Source organism: Gymnoscopelus microlampas (assembly GCF_963454915.1).
Source record: "Gymnoscopelus microlampas genome assembly, chromosome: 4".
Classification (NCBI taxonomy): Eukaryota; Metazoa; Chordata; class Actinopteri; order Myctophiformes; family Myctophidae; genus Gymnoscopelus; species Gymnoscopelus microlampas.
The window spans coordinates 16,918,353-16,940,005 of record NC_139941.1 but is presented as its reverse complement, the minus strand read 5'-3'; the positions used below and the strand labels follow the sequence as shown (position 1 = coordinate 16,940,005).

At 41.4% G+C, this 21,653-nt stretch overlaps 1 protein-coding gene across 1 annotated transcript in view; it reads left to right on the top strand.

Annotated features, from left to right (window-relative positions):
• The first annotated feature begins 13,047 nt into the window (after positions 1-13,047).
• The window catches only part of nos1 (nitric oxide synthase 1 (neuronal)), a 40,476-nt gene continuing 31,870 nt past the window's right edge, over positions 13,048-21,653 (top strand). The window contains exons 1-2 of the mRNA XM_084055401.1: positions 13,048-13,163; positions 18,051-18,862. Coding sequence (XP_083911527.1) covers positions 18,117-18,862 — 746 coding nt within the window. The 5' untranslated portion in view covers positions 13,048-13,163; positions 18,051-18,116. The remainder of the gene's footprint in view (positions 13,164-18,050; positions 18,863-21,653) is intronic.

Genomic DNA, 21,653 nt, shown 5'->3' with positions numbered 1-21,653 from the left:
ATTCCATGGTCACCTCCCCCTGCACATAATCAACTACAGCTACAGTATAGCCTCATTTCTATGAAACTGATGGACAGGAGCCACGTTAAGGCCTACAGTAGGTCCACGGCAATTTTCGGGTACATCGTTTTTTGATTTAAGCAGGAACATGGACATTTTCTACCCAAACAAAAATTACAAATTTGATAACGTTTGATAATATCACACCATCACTAACGCTGGGTATATTTTATCCCATATAATATACCCCATAAAAAATGCTTCTAATCAATATATTCAAGTACAACAATACATGGCAATACATGGCTTTAATGTTTAATGCTATAAAAAAGCTGCAAAATTTGTGAACATTTTGGGAATTGTTAACAAAGAATAAAACAAAAAATAATGGAGCTGGGATTCATTCCTGGGACATGTGAGCCTTGTCCAGTGAAGGCACAGTCTCCCTACATGACAGACAACTGTGGGAGAGATAAACAAAAAATGACAATTTTCGAGAGAAGAAAAAGTGGTGGGTAAAGCTGTAAAAGAAGTGGAAAAGTCCTTATGCAGTGGTAAACGTCTGTGGAGAAGTTCTGAGTGCAAACTGACTATGAAAAGTAGACTGACTAAATAATCAAAAATGGCAGGTCTGGGGAATTTGCCAAATCAAGCTTAGGCAGGGGTTGTCATGATAATCAATTGGCTCATTTGGGCCACAGCCAGAGCAGTGCTAGTCAGTCTTTTGAATAATATATATAAATAATATTTAGTTTTGTATTCATATTTTTGTCATCTGAAATGTTCTGGTTTTAGTTGACTAAATAAAGGATTTTAAATCGACAGTTAATTTCTCAACTAAAATTTATTTTGGTGGGCTGAATCAACTGGGTGCCAAAAATAGCAGATCTACAAGCTCACCCGTGACATGTTGTGAGCTTATAGATCTGCTATTTCCCGAGCGACACTCGTGCGCAACCAAGCATAACATGACTTGTTTTAGTTCTACTGGATCTCTTCTCCACTAGTCCCTCCCTAACATTTTTGTCTAGTTTTTATTTATTGACGCTTGACAAAGGGTTGATGTTAATCATCATAGCTTAGTTTTTATTTAGTTTTCGTCAGTGAAAAAAGGTAGTCGACAAACATTTTTCGTCATAGTTTTAGACGAAGAAATTAACACTGAGCCAGAGGGCGCTATTTTACGTGTCAAAAGTAACGCCAGGTCTTATTACTTCATTTAAGATGTGGAGGAGTGACCAATGCCATTTTGCTATTATGGATATTGACTGAGTACGGCTATAGTTAAATGTGAAGCTCTTGCTGACTATATATACTGTATATCCACGCGCTCTGCGCACCGAATATTTTTTTTCCGCTTGATATTGTTTGATAGGGAGACAATAAAATCATGATCCAAAATGAAAATAGACGCTTCACAGATTATAGAGAACTTTATAACGATCGGTTCAAAATTGAATGAGCACGGATTAGTTAAACTGCCAGTGTCCTTACAACCTGACATTTCATTTATTTTCGTGGTCTGACCACGTCTTAGTGGTATGCGGTGAGTCTTTTTAAGTCAAGGGACATAATAGCAGATACCGCATTGCGCCCTCAATTAACATATGGACATTCCCCCATGCGTAAAATATGCTGGCAAGTCTTACTATTACTTAAGTGTTTGCACTCAGCGCACCTTGCATTATAGGGATTGCACATAAGATGGTGGCGTTATCACTTAATTATCACCTGAGACGTGGATTTAAGACGTGCATAATAGGGCACAGATCCTTTTGTACAATGGCTGTATCAGTCAGATCGGCGGTTCTGGACAGCCGCCTATCTGACCGACTCGACGCTGTGCACTCAACTCCCTCGCGGCGCCTGCGACGCGCGTACCAAATTTGAAGTCGGTCGGTCAGACGGTTCTCGAGATCCGTGAACTACAGTTGTACGGACAAATGTACAGTACTAGAGTTTTTGACATTTATTGTAAGATATATAATAAATAGCCTATGTATAATATATAATAATAGAATATATAATACATTATTATATATAATATATTATATAATGTTATATTATATATTATATATAATATAATATAATACAAAATATGATACACAAACACTAACCTCCACCCGAACGTTTTTTACTCTCTAACACTATCTGAGCCATGCAAGTCTGCAGGAACCGCGTCTGAAGCCTGTCCTGCACGGGAGTTTCCAGATGTAAAAACAGATAAGACTAGCATCAGGTGAAAATCACCCAAACACCTGCTTGTTGAAAAACCAGGGATGGGGGCAGGGAAACACGCCTACCTTCGGTGACAGCAACCTGAAGGTACCCAAGGACCCGCCACACCTCAGACAGCAGCAACACATTGAAAATCACATGACCACATTTGTGTGGATGAAAATCACCCGACGTTAAATCCCCTTTATACTATCAGTCAAGTGAGGACCTCAGCCCACTCTTATGTGTTAAGGTGTACGCATCAGCTAACACAGCTGCCTCTATCACCTTCAACCGCTTAGATTTTTTGATTTTTATTTATTTATTTATCAGGGACAGTGCACATTAATCAACATGTCAGTTTTCACATCCAAGTAAATTAGCCAGCAGCTTTAAGCCAGCTCTTAAGGTTGAATTTGAAGGTCAAATAGTTGGTGGTCTCTCTTACTTCTGTAGGGAGACTATTCCAGTGATGGGAGGCTCTAACAGAGAAGACTGTTTCACCAAACACACTCCGTCTGGAATGGTACCTCACATTCCCTTCTGGTAGTTGCCCTGGTTTAAACCCATATATTTTGTTAACTGGAGTCCCACAGGGGTCTACACTAGGCCCCCTGCTTTTGCCCTCTACATCAAGTCTCTATGCTGAAAATAGGATCTACAAGCTCACAACAGGTCTGATATTTTTGCCGAATTACCTCAGACGCTAGGGTTCATGTGGTTAACCTGATGATCGGTTAGGTATGTGGTATCATGGTCAGGGACGATATCATTGAGTTAAGAGAAGCAATTCCCTCAAATTCTACCTCGAAGCAGTAACCCATTGACTGAAATGTATGGTCAGCTCATGAAGTTACAAGTTACATGTATGTTTGTCCTTCTGATCTTAGCTTCCTGAACTATGACAAAAAGCCTCAGGCACCAATTCATGAGCTTTTAGCATTGCAGACTTCACCTGCAGGCTCTCACTGATATTATGCTGGGTCTAGGCTGCCAGGCTAATGGCACTCATGACTTCCCAGAACATGCTGGGGCCCTGTGTGCTGGTAGCTTCCTCAATTCATGTCTTGATAAGTAATAGAAAAAGAATGGTGAATCTGATAAGAAACAGGAAGCACTCAACCAATTGTGCAAATGTATCAAATTTAGCGTCCATTCCTCGTCAACCACAGCGTGTCCCAAAGACAAGTGGGCAGATAATACAGATAACAGATAATACAGATAACACACTATATCTAGCTATATTATACGTCAGGTCTTTGGCAGGAATAACACTTTTAATCAGTGGTTTTATTATCAAGCACAATCTTGATTTGATGTTTTTAACTGAAACTTGATTTGACCAAGATAACAGCGCAGCTGTTCTTATTGAAGTAACCCCTCCCAGCTTCAGTTTCATGAGTGAAGTTAAGAAAGGAGGTGGAGCTGCCATTTTGTATAAGGATTCCCTCCAATGAAAGTAGATACTGTATATTTGGCTCATTTGAATATGTGGCTCTTCAGTTATTGCTAGTGATTTTAACATCCATGTTGACAAACCCTGCAGGATAATGAGACAAAAGAACTGTGTTATGTTCTTGTGTTGCGACTTAATACTCTCCAAGTGCCTGAACATTTCTAAGGTTGTGGTGACTGATCCTGTTTCAAAGTACTATCTCCGTGCACATAAATTGAGTAAATTCCACCACTGCCTATATAAGCGTTAAAATATTAACTAGTGCTCCTCGGGGCACAGGTCTCCGCCAGGTCAGGTAGGTTATTTTGGCCTGCTGGTGGCGCTACAACAGGCCAATGTTAAAAGGGTGGCATTTGTTCCTCAACATAGTGTGAATGTGCGTGGAAAGTATCACCGCAATCAGACGCTGCGTTCATGATTTGCGGAATTTTGTTCCAAACAAGGCACTACTGCAAACTTTAGATGTTAATCTTAGCCAATCTAAGGAGTGTGCATGCAAAGTTTTGTACAGATCGGTGCAGTTATAGGTAAAAACACGAATCGGCCTGTTATAGCACATGAGGCTGATTTAAAAAATTTGATTGATGGCATTTCTTCCTCTGCATAGTGGGAATGTGCGTGCAGAATTTCAGGGAAATTGAATGCTGTGATCATGATTTGAGGCATTTTGTTCAAAACGGAGCACTCCTGCAAACTTTGGAAGCCATTTTTAGCCAATCAGGATGGAATATGAAAAAGTTGAAATACCGGTTTGGTTTAATGACTATAGAGATACTTTGTACCGATTTGCGTGATGTTTGGACAAAATCTGTAGGAGTACTGTAAAAAAATGTGTTGTTCACAGACGGACGGACACACACACACACGGACGGACGGACGGGATGCAAAACATATGCATATGCCTTTCGGACTGGCGGAGACAATAAATAAATAGTCAATGAATAATCTGCCAAATAGAGAGAGAGATCCACCCAAAGGAGATCATATAAAAAACAGAGCCCACATGGTGGAGGCTGGGTGGTGGTTTGAGTGCAAAAACGTCATAGAGCAAGGCAGCAGCAGCACAACATAGCAGCACGATAGCAGAGCATACTGCACAGCAGCAAGATAGCAGATCAGCAAAACAGTAGCATGATAGCAGAGCAGCAGCAAGAATGAGCAGGTAAACCGGGAGGTTTAAATACCCCCCTCCCGCCAAATTATGTGTGGCGTGCATTGACTGATCACCCGATGTTCACTTGGCGCTACTTTGAGCTGTGTGCCTGAGCTCTGCAGGTTTTGCATCATACTTCACATTTATAATTTGGAACTGAGAAATGTTCCTTCTCTTACACCATTAATTACCAAAACCAAGAATAATGCACGTACCTTGTTTGTTAATTTCGATAGGCCAACAAATCCCCCTATCATTAGAATCTGACCTTTTATCCACCAGAGCATGCAATTAATTTGATCTCCTCCTTCACCGACACAATTCAGAAAATTAGACAAGAAATCAGTGCCTCCATATCAGGTAGAGGATATATGTGTCCACTTAAACTAATTCAAATACCATGACACTATTTAATCCGATCAACCATGAAAACTTGGACATTATACAACATCTGAAATCCTCCTACCTTGATATTCTAACAATAGTCTGCTTTTAAAAAAAAATCTAATTACAGGGCCTCAGATCTTCTAAAAAGGAGAAAATAAAGTGAGTGCAATAGGAGTTGAAGGTGAGGATTCAGGAGGCAAAAGACAACTACAGTAACTTAACTGGCACAGAATAATGTGCGGGAGGTGTGGAAAGGTCTGAAGAATATGACCGGCAATAAGCAATCCGCAAAACTGGATCCACTACAGTTTGCATATAGAGCCAATCGCTCCACAGACGGCGCTATCTCAACTGCACTCCAGCTCACTTTGTCCCAAAGAGAACACCTACGCCAGGCTCCTCTTCATCGACTTCAGCTCGACATTCAACACCATAATTCCACAACAGTTGGTGGAAAGCTGAGGTTGCTGAATGTGGACCATGGCACCTGCACCTGGATTCTCAACTTCCTGTCTCAGAGGCAACAGAGAGTCAGAGTCGACAGCCAAACATCGAGAACCATCAGAGTGAGCACAGGATCGTCCCAGGGCTGTGTCCTGAGCCCCCTGCTGTTCTGTTTGTTGACCCACGACTGCACTGCCAAATATGGCAGTAACTACATCCTCAAGTTCGCCGATGACACAACCGTGGTGGGACTCATTAGTAAGAACGATGAGTCTGCTTACAGGTAGGAGGTGGAACTATTGACATCATGGTGTAGTTCACACAATCTCTCCCTGAATGTGGACAAAACAAAAGAGATGGTGATCGATTTCAGGAGAGCCAGCAACCGCCATCACACATCACTGACCATCGGTGATGCCCCTTTGGAAAGGGTTAATACTATCAAGTTCCTGGGGGTTCGACCTGACCTCCACCACCAACAGCAACACCACGGCCATCATTAAGAAGGCCCAGTAGAGGCTACACCCCCTCCGGAGGGACAAAAAGGCAGGCCTTCTTACTCCTCTCCTCAGCTTCTATAGAGCGTGCCAAAAATCCTAAAGGGGGCGTCAACAAGTGTCTTTTGGTAGCAGCGGACATCTTTGAGGGGTATAAACCAGGTCGACTTAACATTGCCGAAAACAAACATGTCTGCGCTACTACCAAACCAACTGACCTAAACTGATAGGACTACTTGACTGGACATGATGTAATTTCCTTTGAAATGCACTACAGCACTTTACTAAAACTGTGCTGGTAACTGTTTTTTAAGGCTTGCACCATGGCACTTCACCTATGTGCTGTGCTGGTAACTTTTAGATGAATTGCACGTCATACATATTGTTTTTTTTTTTTTTATGTTTGTTTATATTGTGTTTTAGTTTTGGTCTTTTTATGTTTCTTAGTTAGGCTCGATGTTTTATGTTGCACTGCAAGTGAAGTGGCTGAGGGGGAACGAGATTTCATATTCTTTATGCATGTAAGTACATAGGGAGAATGACAAATAAAGTGATTCTTGATTCTTGAATCCAGCAGCCGATCAGTGGAGGGAAACCAGCCTGTAGCCAATGAATTAAACGTATTTTTTTAGGTTTTACAAAGGGCCCCAGTAAATCCTCCCTCCAACTCACAGCCCTGCACAAACCCTGTTGCTACTCCCCCCTCTCCCTTTCTGACCCCCCTCCCTCAACATCACCCTATCATTCACGACACCACCAGGGCAAATCTGTAGGGCCTGAATGGCATCTGTCCAACGGTGCTTAAGGCATGTGTGGGACAGCTGGCAGGGGTGCTCCAACATCCTCTTACTGAGATTGAAGAAGGTGCCCCAGCTGTGGAGGACCTCCTTCATCATTCTGGTGCCCAAAGGAGTACATCGCAGTACTCTCAAAGGCTCCAGTGCGTTCAATAACATCCTGCCTTAAGAAACTCTCAGCCGGCACGGACCGTTGGCGTTGCGGTCCGGGCACCTGGGCTAAACGGTGGCCCTGGCGGCGCGTTGCAGGTTTGAGTCCCGAGCCCAACGGCCTTTGCTGCATGTCACTCCCTATCTTTCTCCCCATTTCCTGTCAACCTACTATCCTGTCAATAAAGGCATTAAAAAAAAGGCCCCCCAAAAAAAGAAAACTCTCAGCCATGCAGATGACCACGACATGGTGGCCTTGTATCTTTGAGAGTGAAAGGCATTGACAGTGTGAAAAGTGAAAAGTGACGTAGTGGAATTCCCCAGAAACATAAAAGAAAGCGTAACGAAAGATTGTGTGAGAGAAAATGACCTTCTTTATTGCACTTTCCCACAAGTCTCATACACTGTAATTAGTGTGTAAGAGAAAACAAAACGTCAACAAGGAAATATTGTTCAAAAGGATGAGGCCACACAGCTCTTAGCCACGATGCAAAAATGTATTAAAAGGTACTGTATAGGAAACCAACAGTGACAGTATAGTCTTCCCCAAGGAAATTGACCTATACTGATACTGATGATAGGCATCACTACAGACTTGATTATTCAAGCAATTCAGAGCCATGAATAGTCAGAATAACATATTATAGAGAAAGCAGTGTCTGTAAGCTCTATGTTTATTCTACAATAGTTATGTAAAATTCTCAGGTCACCAGACCAAGAGGTAGACAAAGAGGGGATTACCAGTTTACAGGCAGGAAATGTGCTTGCCTTTATTGGCCATGGCCCAAGAAAAAGAAATTATGAATGTTGTGGTAATTTAAAGCATATATCTGCATGCTAGTAGTACAATCAAAACATGATGTGTCATTGCTGCAATTAAAATTCCTCCATTGCACACATGTTGCTGTCGTGTCACGGTGTTAATCATTTGTATATATTTAGAGTACAGTAATGAAGTCATTTGTTCAAGGCTGCTTTCCATAATCATGCAATAATTGGTGCAAGGACAATGGACCATCAATCAGACTCAGACTGCGTGCGTGCGTGCGTGCGTGCGTGCGTGCGTGCGTGCGTGCGTGCGTGCGTGCGTGCGTGCGTGCGTGCGTGCGTGCGTGCGTGCGTGCGTGCGTACGTACGTGCGTGCGTACGTACGTGCGTGCGAGGCACACAGTCAACAGGCCTATAGTGTTTTTCGTTACTCATTGCCTGAGGGGATTCGCTTTTTCAGAGCCTACTGCCCTTGGTCTTGTGGTGGCAGAACCGCTTGGCAAGCTTTAGCTTTAGCATCTGAAACAGTCTATGGTTGGTGTGGCAAGGTTCTTTGATAATCCCACAGGTTTTACTGACACAATGACCCTCTACTCTCAAATAATGTCCAAAATGTACGGCCAGCTTAGTGAATGAGGCCCAATGTCGTATGCATGTCTTGGCTGAAGGGAGGCTCACGCCCATTCGCCCATTGATGCGCTGCAGCTCTCCGCACGACCCTGTGCAGTGCTCTTCGGTTGAGGGCAGTGCACTTCCCATACCAGGCGCGGTGATGCAACCGTCCAGGATGCTCTCAGTGAGCCTGTTGGATCTTGGGCCCATGGAAGACTTCTTCAGTCACCGGAGGTGAAAGAGGTGAAAGCATTGCTGTGCCTTCTTCACGACAGTGTGTTCATCCCAGGAGAAGTCGCCGGTGATGTGGACGGTGAGGAACTAGAACTCATTGACCCTCTCCACTGAGATATGGCTATATATATATATATGCCTGAAAAGAACCAGAGTTAATTTAAATCTCTCTGAGTGTATAAAAATTGACCCCGAAGGGTCAAATATGACACTCTCTGAGTTCAAATAACACTGAGGATTTGTTTCTGTGCAATGACGAGGATAAGCAGGGGCTTTGCATGGTGTATGGCTTTATGAGGGCAGATGCTACCACTCAAACAGGAAGTGATTGACTTTAATGTGCGTGCGTGCGTGCGTGCGTGCGTGCGTGCGTGCGTGCGTGCGTGCGTGCGTGCGTGTCTATTCATCAGCTATTTCTCAGTATTGAAACCAACAGTGAAGGTGTGCATGTTACCTTGTTTTTTTTTACAGTTTACAGTAGTCTAACAGTTTACAGTTTAGGCATTTAGCAGACGCTCTCAGTCCAGAGCGATTTACAGTAAGCAAGGACACAAGATAATACATCATAATACATCAATAATACATCAAATGCATAGAAATAGTAATCTAATAATAAAGTAATACATAAGGAAACCAATAATCTAATGATAACTTCATTCATACATAAACCAAGAACCTATCATCAGCCTACATTGAAACTATACACACTATAGGATGCCAGGTCATTGTTGACCTGGTATCTGTCTACATAACATGCTATCTAAGTTACATTTTAGCCTTTGCATAATCCTGCAAGGTCGTCAAGGCTAGGGCAAGTGCTACGGGCTGAGGTGGAGTCTGAAGAGGTGAGTCTCCAGATTACGGATTACGGCAGAAGATTTTTGCTTACGGATTACAGATTACGGCAGAAGACTTTTGCAGCGCGGTCCTGTATTAAGGCTGATTGCAGTGAGATTGAGGTTAGATTTTCATCTTAATCATACATTACACTTAGAGAAAGAGATAAGCAAGAAAACAAAATAGACCTCCACTACTTTGTGTTTCAGTCCATTATGATGAATGAGAGTAATTACTGGGTTCCTTTCATGGGAGAGGCTTAAGCAATACGAAACATTCAACCTGTTTTTGACACACGCACAGTAAAACTCACAAGAGAGTTTGGAAAGTGCCAAAGTGGTCTATTTGGTTTAAATGAACACTGATGAGTTTACTGTGCATGGAAAAGCAGAGCTGTGATGTGTGGAGTGATATAATTTGCTATTGCTTGTTAAGTAAAACAATCAGGTACAATTCATCAACTTCTATCCAATCCAATCAACTTTATAACAACTTTACAAACGCAAGGTTTCCAAAGTGCTGCACAAGAGGAAACACATAAACAATCAAGAAAGGTAATGCATAATAAAAAATAAAGTGGTCCTTCTGGCCAATCTACACGGTCACAGCTTTTTTTCTGTTCTGGCCCCACAGTGGTGGAATGAACTCCCCACTGATGTCAGAGTCACTGCCCATCTTTCGCCGCAGGCTGAAAACCCACTTCTTCAGGAAACACTACCCTGACCCTTCCTCTTAGACTTGCCTACTTGTTGTCAATTAGTTGTACAAGCTCTTATTTTATTGGATCTTGTTTATTTGATACACGTATTTGTTCTAGCTCTTGCTCATTTGATTTTCCTATTTGTTTAAGAAAGTAGGTAGCTGATATATTGCACTTTAACCTTAGCGCTAGGTATACTCTTAGTTGCTTGTTTTAGAATAGAATGCACTTAAGACTTCTGGTGATTAGTAGTTTTCTTGCCTACCTTGAATGCACTTATTGTAAGTCGCTTTGGATCAAAGCGTCTGCTAAATGCCTGTAATGTAATGTAAATGTAATGTAACATAATGTTATGATTCATGACTGCGCATGTCTTAGTTGTAGGTTTTAATGGACAATATCAGATATTTACATACTATGACATAACTAAACAACATCAGCTGCTTTACTGTATATGCTAATGCCTTAATATGAAACATTCCGAAAAGGTGTCTGTAGCTCTATTTGCAATGCTCTGGAAGCTTTTCTGTTGAATATGGATATACGTTTATATTGATGATATAAGTATCCTTGTAGGGAGCTTGAGTGAGTTTACCTTGGATCTTTATCCACTCTTGCCTTGAGTATGGCAAATTTGGGGGTGGGCAGATTTACCTGTTAAAACACAATTTTTTAACAATTATATTATGACACTGCCGAATTATAACATAAATAGGCTACTGTTTTTTATTTCCAGAATTTTACATTATCTGTTGCTCTGTCTTTAAGAGAGCATGCCGTCAGACCCCAAGGAGGGAGTTGCAATATTAAAGGGGTACTTCACTTTAAAACACTACTGGGGTCATTTTAACGTCAACATTGGCTTTTGTGTGCACCTCACAAACGTATTAAGTTGCTTGATTTAACATTTAGATATTTGATGTTCATTTGATCAGATATCTTATACAGTAGCTATAAGCCCAATGAACGTCAAACTTCATTTTAACCATGTTACAGTATAGACTCATTAAAACATTTTTCATTTATTGTGTTTGTTTATTTTAAAAGAAAAAGTAAAAGAAAAACATGCCCCCCTCATGAATTACAACCTGAACCAGGGCTGGTGTTTTCAATGAGTCTAACATGGTTAAAATGGAGTTTGAAGTTCAATGGGCTTATAGGCAGGGGGTCATGTATGATAAAATGAATATCAAATATCTAAATATTGAATCAAGCTATACTTTAAAAACGGTTTGGGGTAATGTAGTGGCCCTTGGGGTAAATTAAGTGAAATACCCCTTTAAGCCTGGAGTTGACTATATGAGACTTGGATAAGCAGCCGGGCAGTCTGGTTAGGAAGGGTCCTCCATGTTGTTGTACAGTGCAAACCTACAGTATCATGGAGTGACCGTTACCATGTGTGCCTGACTGACAGATGTGTGCCTGACAGTGACAGCTGCCTGTCCAGGACCACTCACAGTTCCTGGAAGTTAGAACAGGAACCGCCATGGGTGTCGTCGTCTAGACAATTGTTGACCACATGATGATGACTGATTGATTCATGTTTCTGGGTTGAGCAGGTTCTGATGACGGTGATGATCGTAAGGATGATGTTGTTGATGTTGATGATGATGATGATGTTGGTGATGTTGATGATGATGATGTTGATGATGATGATGTTGATGATGATGATGATGTTGTTGATGAATCACAGGAGATATAATTAACGGCAGCAACAATGGAGAATATTCAAGCCTCCAAGGTGACAAAGATCTGCACAGGACGTTTTTGACCTCCATTCCCGGAGGATTAACAGAGAACGGGAACAGTGTTGTTACCACAGCCTGAAGTGGGGCAATTAAAATTCCCAGCATGTGCAAGTGTGTGTGTGTGTGTGTGTGTGTGTGTGTGTGTGTGTGTGTGTGTGTGTGTGTGTGTGTGTGTGTGTGTGTGTGTGTGTGTGTGTGTGTGTGTGTGTGCGTGCGTGTGCGTGTGTGTGCGTGTGTTTGTGTGTGTGCGTGTGTTTGTGTCCAGACTCATGTGAGTGCCCTTGGGTGCAAGTTCCAGCATCTGCAGCTTCTGACCTGTGTTGTCACTGTCAGCATTTGGCTATATGGCCTATATGGACACTGTTTATTGGTATTTATATGTAAATTATTGGGTAACTAAGCTCATAGGCTCTCAGTTTCAGTTCATGTCCTGAGGTGTTTTTTTTTCTAACAAAACATCTCTGCATCTTTGTGCACATCTCTGCATCTCTGGACCTGCAGAAAACATGAATACAAAAAAAAAAAACTGTCAAGAACAATATCACCTCTGAAACTGCTAAATGTACGCACAGATATAAGTGAGATACAGTATAGCCCCACGCATCATATGACATCAATTGAAATCTCATAATTCATTCTCATCTTTTTCCGTGGGCCTGGGGGGGCGGGGTGTGTCGTGGGACGTCGTGAAGTCCTGATGATCATGGTGATGACGATAGCCTATAAAGTAAAAGCTGTACGCCTACAAGTCATTTAAATGCCCGTGCACGATCCTCTCCGAGCTCGTCACTGTGTCTCCGTATTTATAACGGCGCCCTGGTGCGCGGAAACGCATAAGCATACAGCATCTAGTGTGTGGCAGCAGCGTGCACCTGGGGCTTGATCGACCTCTGCAACCTGTGTGTGTGCGTGGGTGTGTGTGTGTGAGAGAGAGAGAGAGAGAGAGAGAGAGAGAGAGAGAGAGAGAGAGAGAGAGAGAGAGAGGGGGGAGAGAGAGGGGAAGAGTGACAGAGAGAGAGAGAGAGAGAGAGAGAGAGAGAGAGAGGAGAGGAAGAGGGGGATAGAGAGAAAGAGCGAGAAAGAGGCAACAGCGGAGTTGTAGGACCTATTCCAACTTTACAGCGGCAGACCGCTGTAGCAGTGACCTTATAACTCACTCAGGGGTAAGTGATGATTTTGATTTTGATTGATTGATTGAATACTTTATTAACAGTTTGCAAAAAAAAAGCACAGAAAGTAGCCTACAGTTCTATACAAGGTCTGCTAAAAAGGATTAAACCCAAGAAACATAGGATCCATTGGGGTCCTGTGTAAATTCATCGAAAAATGATTTTGTTCCCCTCTACTTTGTTCAGAGAAGTGTCTGTTAAAGGAAAGCTCACCATGTCGTTTGTTTGTTGTCTTACGGGTAGACATGGATTAGGTGTGTAGGTGGAAGTTTTCTATAGCTGTTAATGCTCCACCGCTTTTTGATTGATTGATTGATTGATTGATTGATTGATTGATTGATTGATTAATTGATTGATTGATGAATTGATTGATTGATCGATTGAATACTTTATTAACAGTTTGCAAAAAAAGCACAGAAAGTAACCTGCAGTTCAATACAAAAGGATGTTAAAAGGATTAAACCCAATTAAAGCACTGTGGCTTGTTTCCATTGGGGTCCATGTGTATTCAATTAATCGAAATTATTTAATGACAAACAATAATACAGCTGATAATGACTGTATACTGTAGCTGCCTGTGGCGTTATGTAAACATGTGGCCGTGTTGTCTATGGTTGCTGTTAATTTTAAACCTGCATCACACAGTAATGTAAGGCTGTTTGTCAGACACACAGAAACTTGTTGCTATAGAATAGCCTATACACGGTTATTAAATTTAGCTTTGCTGCTATCTCCTGTTTAATACAATCGAGAACTGGAGGCTTGGATTATTTAAAAGAAATCAGAGGGGGTTCAATTATTTTCATAACTTGTAGCCTAAATGGTGTGATAAACGGTAGCCGATTATTCCATCTTGTAAATTAAATTCCTTTATCACATATTTTAGTGATATATCGGTGTAGCTACAGAAGAAGGTCAGCATATTCAAATCATTTAAATGACTGCAGACATGGTCTATTTGACACTAATCAACGCATGGCTCATTAAACCCGTTAAGACCTGAGGCCGATTCTACAAATGCCTTCTAAATCCCAGGTTTCTATATCAGTGCTTCTCAAACTTTTTCATGTCAAGGACATAACATATAGGCTATACAGTATATTCAAAGATTTGCACAAATGTTCACGATTTTTCAAAAATAGCAGATCTACAAGCTCATAGCAGCATGTAGTGCTATGAGCTTCTAGATCTGCTATTTTGATTAGCCCAAAGAAATCTAAAATGACACTGATGCGTTCCCGGATTATTAAGTGCTTATTCATTTGCACCCTGAACCACACGAGGCTGATATGCGTGGGAGAGAAAAAGATTGAATTATTTGAATGGGAACAAAATAGCCTTTGGCATTATATTATGCATCCGATTATTTAATTGGCATAACAAAAGTTATAGCCACCTCACTGCATATTTATACAGTAGCTGCCTGTCCGCGAATTTATAGAGTTTGTTGTCATTTTTGCGATGCTGCCTGGAGCCTGCATATACATGTAGGTAGGTGGATAACAGGATAGGTAGGCACTAGCTCTGGTCCATAGCGTTAGAAGGAGAACTCCTTCTAACGCTATGGACCAGAGCTAGGTGGGCCCTATAGGGACATCTGGGCACCTTGATATAAAATTGGCTATTTTGTCCAAAATGTTAAAATATATATATATTCGAAAAATTGTCTTAAGTAATGTAAAGTATACATGATGTGAACATGCACGGTAAATAATTATCAGAATTAATGTTTTCCTTCAACTTCTTGTTTATGCCCCATAAATGACTGGATATAAAGGTTTTGTAGCAATTTGCAGCAATTGTAGAAATATTAGACATTCATTGTCGAATGTTTAAGCATGTATACTTTACTTTAAAACATTTTCCAAACATTAATATATTTTTTAGCATTTAGGACAAAATAGCCAATTTTACATGAGGTGCCCAGATGTACCTAGTGCCCACCTATGTATCCATATCATATCCCTTGGTGAAGCATGAGGCGCTGACCATGGTCCTGAAATGTGAATTCTTGCAGCCATAGACGCGCTGCCCGTCTCTGTAGTGACAGCGCGGAGCTGCTTCCACTGTGCTGTTCACAGTGGTGTAAAGTAACTAAGAACATTTACTCAAGTACTGTACTATACTTAAGTTCCATTTTTGGGTATTTTTTACTCTACTGGAGTATTTCAAATGTTCAATACTTTTAATTCTACTCCACTACATCTCAAAGGCAATGGACAGTCTGTCAGAGAGACATGAACAGGAAAGTTCCTGTTCATCTGTCTCTCTGTCTCTCTGTCTCTGTCGTCTCTTCCCTCTGGATAGCCTTGGATCAAGACTGTATTTTATCGAGTCTAACTTTTGCTTTCGTATCTATGATAGTCTTGGTCTCTACCCCCCAATAGTCACTGGAGTCTGGACATCCGCGCAAAGACCGTACTTCTCCGTACATGCACACATAAAACATATAAAGTGCTGACCCTGTATGTTAACTCAACATTAGGAACCCTTGTTCACTATATTAGTCCGTATTTTTCAATAGATATGTGTTTAATGTCCCGTCTGTGTTGGATTCTGTCGGAAGTTCCCTGTATTCCTCAATGGGTGGTAGTGGCGGGGCGCATCAGGTGAAAGCCGGTATTACACGAAATATAAACTAGGAAATAAAATGGCGTTCAGGCACAGACGGGATTAAAAACACATATCTATTGAAAAATACGGACTAATACAGTGCACACTGTATCCTAATGTTGAGTTAACATCCGTGGCTACAAGGTCGACACTTTATATGCTTTTGTACATGTACGGAGAAGTACGGGCTTTGTCCAGTGACTATTAGGGGGGTAGAGACCAAGACTATCATAGATACCACTGGTGTAAAGTAACTTCCAATTTTCAGTACTACTTCTACTCCACTACATCTTAGAGGCAAATATTGTACTTTTACTCCTCTACAATTATTTGAAAACTTTGGTTACGTTACTTTGTAGATTTTGATTATTATTACAACACATACATTAACCACCCTATAGCCTACATTTCGGCCATTTGAAAATTGCCGATTTACAAGCTCTAGATCTGCTATTTTCAAAAGATTTTTATACATTTGAAAACTTGTGAAATGGGACATTCTGCTTAAGGAGTAGGCTACATTCTACTTTTGGTACTTAAACTACATTTTGATACCAATACTTTTGTAGTTTTAAGTACATTTTTAATTCCGGACTAATACTTGTTGTTACAGAGTATTTCTACATGCAGTATTGATACTTTTACTTGAAGTAAATTATTTGAGTGCTTTTACCACCACTGATAGATACGATAGAAAAAGTCAGACTCGAAACACATGTCTTGATCCAACCCTTTGGCCACTCCCACAGTCTCCATGTGCGTCCCTGTGTTGATTGTGTGAACCTGTGTTCTGTTAACCTCGCGTCACCAGTCTTTCCACCTCGGAGGAAAATTGTTCTGTCAGCTCTTGCGTGTCCTCTGTCAGATAATGTCTTCGTTTTGCTGCAGTCTATGTGTTGCTGTGAGCAGCCTTCTATTAGTTATCGGACAGTTAGTTCTGTAAGTAAAACTCTACTGTGTCATTCTGTGACCATGGCTGTGCCTGTGTTTTTGCCAGTGGAACTAGAGAAGGAACACCTTGGTTAAGCCTCTGAATATTTCCTACTCTTACTGTAATCGGGTCCTGAATAAAAACAAAACAAAACAAAAAACAACTCATGACAAGTTACCACTATACATGTAGAATCTATTAGAAAAAAAATCTTCTATATCTAGAATCTAGAAATACTTCTAGCTAAGTAAATATTTGCCTTAAAGGGCAAGACCACTTTGGTAGAGGTTTGGGTTGTGTAGTTACCTTGCCATGATGTAACTCCAAAGGAAATGGACAAGAAATAAAAAATAATTGCTCCATTGATTAAAAATAGTTGATGAATCAATATATATAATATGCTCCTCATGGACTTGCATTGTACAGTGAAACTGCTCTCAAATTCACTATTTTAGCACATAAACAAACACAAACAAAGCTGATTCAGACAATATATAGAACATCACCAAACCCAGTACTGATTTTTTTTTATATATAAAAATGTTGAAGATTTACTAGATTTACTAGAAGATCCGGATCCGCGGATCCAGTCCGGGTTTTCTTCTTAATAAAAATAGCAAAATCCAGGAAGTTAACATTTTTATAAAAATAAAAATAAACAGTACTGGGTTTGGTGATGTTCTATATTGTCTGAATCAGCTTTGTTTGTTTATGTGCCAAAATAGTGATTTTGAGAGCTGTTTCAGTGTACAATGTAAGTCAATGAGGAGCGTATTTTGAATTATCAATTTCTAATCAATGGAGCAATTATTTTAGATTTCTTGTCCACCTTTGGAGTTACATCATGGCAAGGTAACTACACAACCGAAACCTTTACCAAAGTGGTCTTGCCCTTTAAGATTGATCCAGGCCCTATTCTGGCCACTGTGGTACAGATGTCGAGACAAAAATAAAGGCCCACAGGGGGCATCAAATAGATGATATACTTTGACACTGACAATATTCCTCATCGGTCTCCAATACATCTTCATGACCTGGCATTATCACCCCTTCTGAAAGCAGTCTGAACACTAGAGTGATGCCTTATTTAGTTGTGCGCCGGTGTTCTGCACCAAAAATAGCCAACCTTCAAGCTCCCAACATATGCACTGGGACACGTTGTGAGCTTGTAGGTCTGCCATTTCCGGTGAGGGACATGATGCGCAACTGAGCATTAATCAGGCTTTGACTCGCATGCCCTTTTTAGCTGATGATAAATCAGCACTTTGTAAACACATAATCCTGTAAAGGCAATTTCCTCCAAAACTAATACTCTTCTCCCCCTCCTCTTCCTACAGAGCCATATCCCTGGGGACGCACAATCTCCGCACTTACATACACACGTCAGCACACACACCGGCACCATGCAGGAGTCGGAGCCTACAGTCTGTCAGCTGCAACCCAACATCATCTCGGTGCGCCTGTTCAAGAGGAAAGTAGGCGGCCTGGGCTTCCTGGTCAAACAGAGGGTGTCCAAGCCGCCCATCATCGTGTCGGACCTGATCCGCGGCGGTGCGGCCGAGGAATGTGGCCTGGTGCAGGTGGGAGACATCGTCCTGGCCGTCAACAACAAGCCTCTGGTGGACCTGTCCTACGAGCGGGCGCTGGAGACCCTGAAGAACGTGTCGCCCGAGAGCCACGCCGTGTTGATCCTTCGTGGGCCAGAGGGTTTCACCACGCACCTGGAGACCACCCTGTCCGGAGATGGCCGCCAGAGGACCGTCCGGGTCACGCAGCCAGCATACCAGGCCTCAAAGACGTTTGATCGCTGCTGTCCACTCAGTCCTGCCGTCAACACCGGGCAACCGGCCATCAAAGAGCCCCAGCTCAGGGCAATTGAGAACCTATCCTCCCCGGCCGGCAACCCTGCCAGGGGGCTCCCGAGGGGAGGGGTTCAAGCCCTTATTGCGTCCCAGGAAAGCCTCCTGATGAGGGATGCGGGTGGCCGCGGGGCGCTGGTCAACGGGGTGGAGGACAACAATGAGCTGCTGAAGGAGATTGAACCAGTGCTGCGTCTGATCAAGAACAGCAAGGAGATGAATGGAGAGCCAGAGAACTTCCAGATCCAGAAAGTTGTGGAGAAGCGGGATGTCGAGGTCCAAGTGGAAAGGTAAGGACTGACCCAGCTTTGTTGTATCTATCAGCTGTTAGGGAGAGCTTAAAGCGGCACTATGTAACTTTGTTTTTCATGAATGAATTGTAATTTTGTCCGATCTGTATGGTAGAGTATGTTAATACAATATAACAGTTGGGGTGGTTGTATTTTATCTCCCTGCTCTTCTATTGAGACATTCCGATCGTGTCAAAGGTCATGTCTCACCTAGACACACTGTCTGACAAAACTTTGACCTGATGGTTAGAATTCATTTATCCCCTGAGCAAGCAGGCAATATTAGCTCAATGGTAAAAATGTCAGCACTTAAGCAGGAAACCGGGTTAAAATCCGGGGTAGAAGAGCATAGTGCAGCTTTAACCACTTAAACCTATACTCTCTGTTGTACTGTACATCAAATAGTGAAAATAGCAGCTCTACAAGCTCACAACCCATTGTGACCCATTGTGAGCTTGTAGATTAACTATTTTCGTAGAATGTTCTCCTATTTTTGCAGAATCATTTATGAATTCATTTATTATGACATGTCCCAGAATAAGGATGCTATAGGGTTCAAGTGGTTAACCCTCGATGGTCTTGGCATCGTCCTTGTTTGTGGCGTAATCATCAACATTGAACTGAAACACACATCAACAGCATGAGTGTTTCCTTTTAATACCTATTGGAAGTTGAACTCAGCCTTTGTGTAATTAACTTAACTGCTTAAACCTTATATTCTTCATTGTATTTCAAAAATAGCTTAAATAGCTGATCTACAAGCTCACAACACATTTTACGCATTGTGAGCATGTAGATTGGCTATTTTCACGGAATGTTCACCTTTACATTGCCAGAATAGGGACTCTAGGGCTATGCGGTTTTTAAAGGCTTGTCCATTAGCAAGATTTTTTAAATGAATTTCAATATCTGTTCCACTAACATTTTGTTTACTGAATTCATGGGTGAGGCATGGGAGCCCCATTACAATTGAATGAAAGTGAAAGCACTGTGCGGGTTGTTCATAAGTGTTATTATTCACAGAACTTGATTTTCTAGCCAAACAATTATTGATTGCATGGAGGTCTCCATCTCCAACAGTGTTCATTTGACATGACATTGATCACAACAGTCCTAATGACCGGTTCAGTCCCTCATTTCCCCATCACTGAAGTAAATCATTCACCTTCATTCACTAAAAATTGCATCAGTTTGGCTGGCCTATGGCAATTTCCATATTTAAAGGTCCTTATGCTTTCAAGTCACATTGAGTTGTCTCTTTTGCAGGCAGCACAGGTGAAATGAAACGGAATTGAAGCGATTTCCCCTAAAATATTAAAGAGGCCACCATTTACTCACATTATTTTATTTAGTGTTTCATCTGAGAACTTCCCTGTATTCAAGATTAAGCTGGTTCTTGGACACACGCTCAGGCTTACAAAACATCCCTGTATCAAAATGGTGAAGATGGGATTTATCCTTTAAAGCTTTTGTATCTATTCTACAGCAGTTTGCAGCTTATGCATGCAAATGTGAATTTGATGATGTGTCTTTAATATTTATCAATTTAAACCAGATATATTTAGTTGACCAGAGTGCCCCAGGGCTCTGGTCTGCTCCTTTTTTCCCCCTCTACGCCAAATCTCTATTTTGGCGTAGAGCACGATTAAAGAAGAAACAGGTTTCCGTTGTTGTAGTTTTTTGATTGGTCCATCTAGACACTCATTGCTAATCCAGCTCACATTCTACGTTCGCGGCCCACCCATCTGACCACTTAACGGCAGCCTAACATAGTTTACTTTAAGTTACTATTTCTCGGTATCACAATGAAAACAAATGTTCCAAGGTTTTATAGAAAAAAATACTATTACATTATTTATTTTTTTACAATATATTTGTATTTATAACATCTTGGAGTTTAGACAATGTATTTGGGGTTAGGGTAACCTGAACAAAATAAAGCCCTTTTGAATCAATATCCAATTCCTCTCCCACCCATGTTGTGCATCATCTTTAGAAATCGTCGTTTAGAAATGCACCATGCCGGACTCATTGCCTTGTTGGAGGACAAAAATAGCACATCTACAAGCTCACAACATGTCACGTTGCGATACTTTGTGAGCTTTTAGATCAGCTATTTATTTATTTTTTAGAACCATTTTGCAATAGAGGGGTGCTGCCATAAGCTATGGCTATTTGAGGATCCTTGGCTTGGAAACGTTTGGGAACCCCTGCATCAGACCACCACTGTGTTACACAGGAGACAAACAATTTGTATTTTAATTGGTGAGAAATTATGCAATGAGCAGAATGAATGCCCCACATTGCATGTTATCGCTGGGCTTATTTATGCATTTACTACCATCGTAGTATCATCTGACAAACGCATGCCTCGAATGGCCATTTGCCCGAAATAGAGCACACTTGTTTTCAGAGCAGAAGCATCTCCATTATGAAGATGACGCTCACCATCTGAGTCAGAGTTGTTAATAGATGATGCACACTTTTCCTGTTTTTCTACATGTTTTTTTTACTCCTCCCCAGAATAGAGGATGAATGTGCCCTTTCAATTGAGTCAATACATTGATACAGTGTGACAGGGTGAGGATATGCCTATGAAGGATATCGTCTCTGTCGGGTGGAAACCTCATACTCTATCAAAATTGCAAAAATATCTACAAGCTCAAAATGTGTCGCTTTGCGCTGCGCTTCGAGCTTGTATATCTGCTTCTTTTGATGCTTTTGTGTGATGCTGTAGTATGATCATGTAGGGCTGGGCATTCATTTACGAAAAAACACCAAAAATATGGAG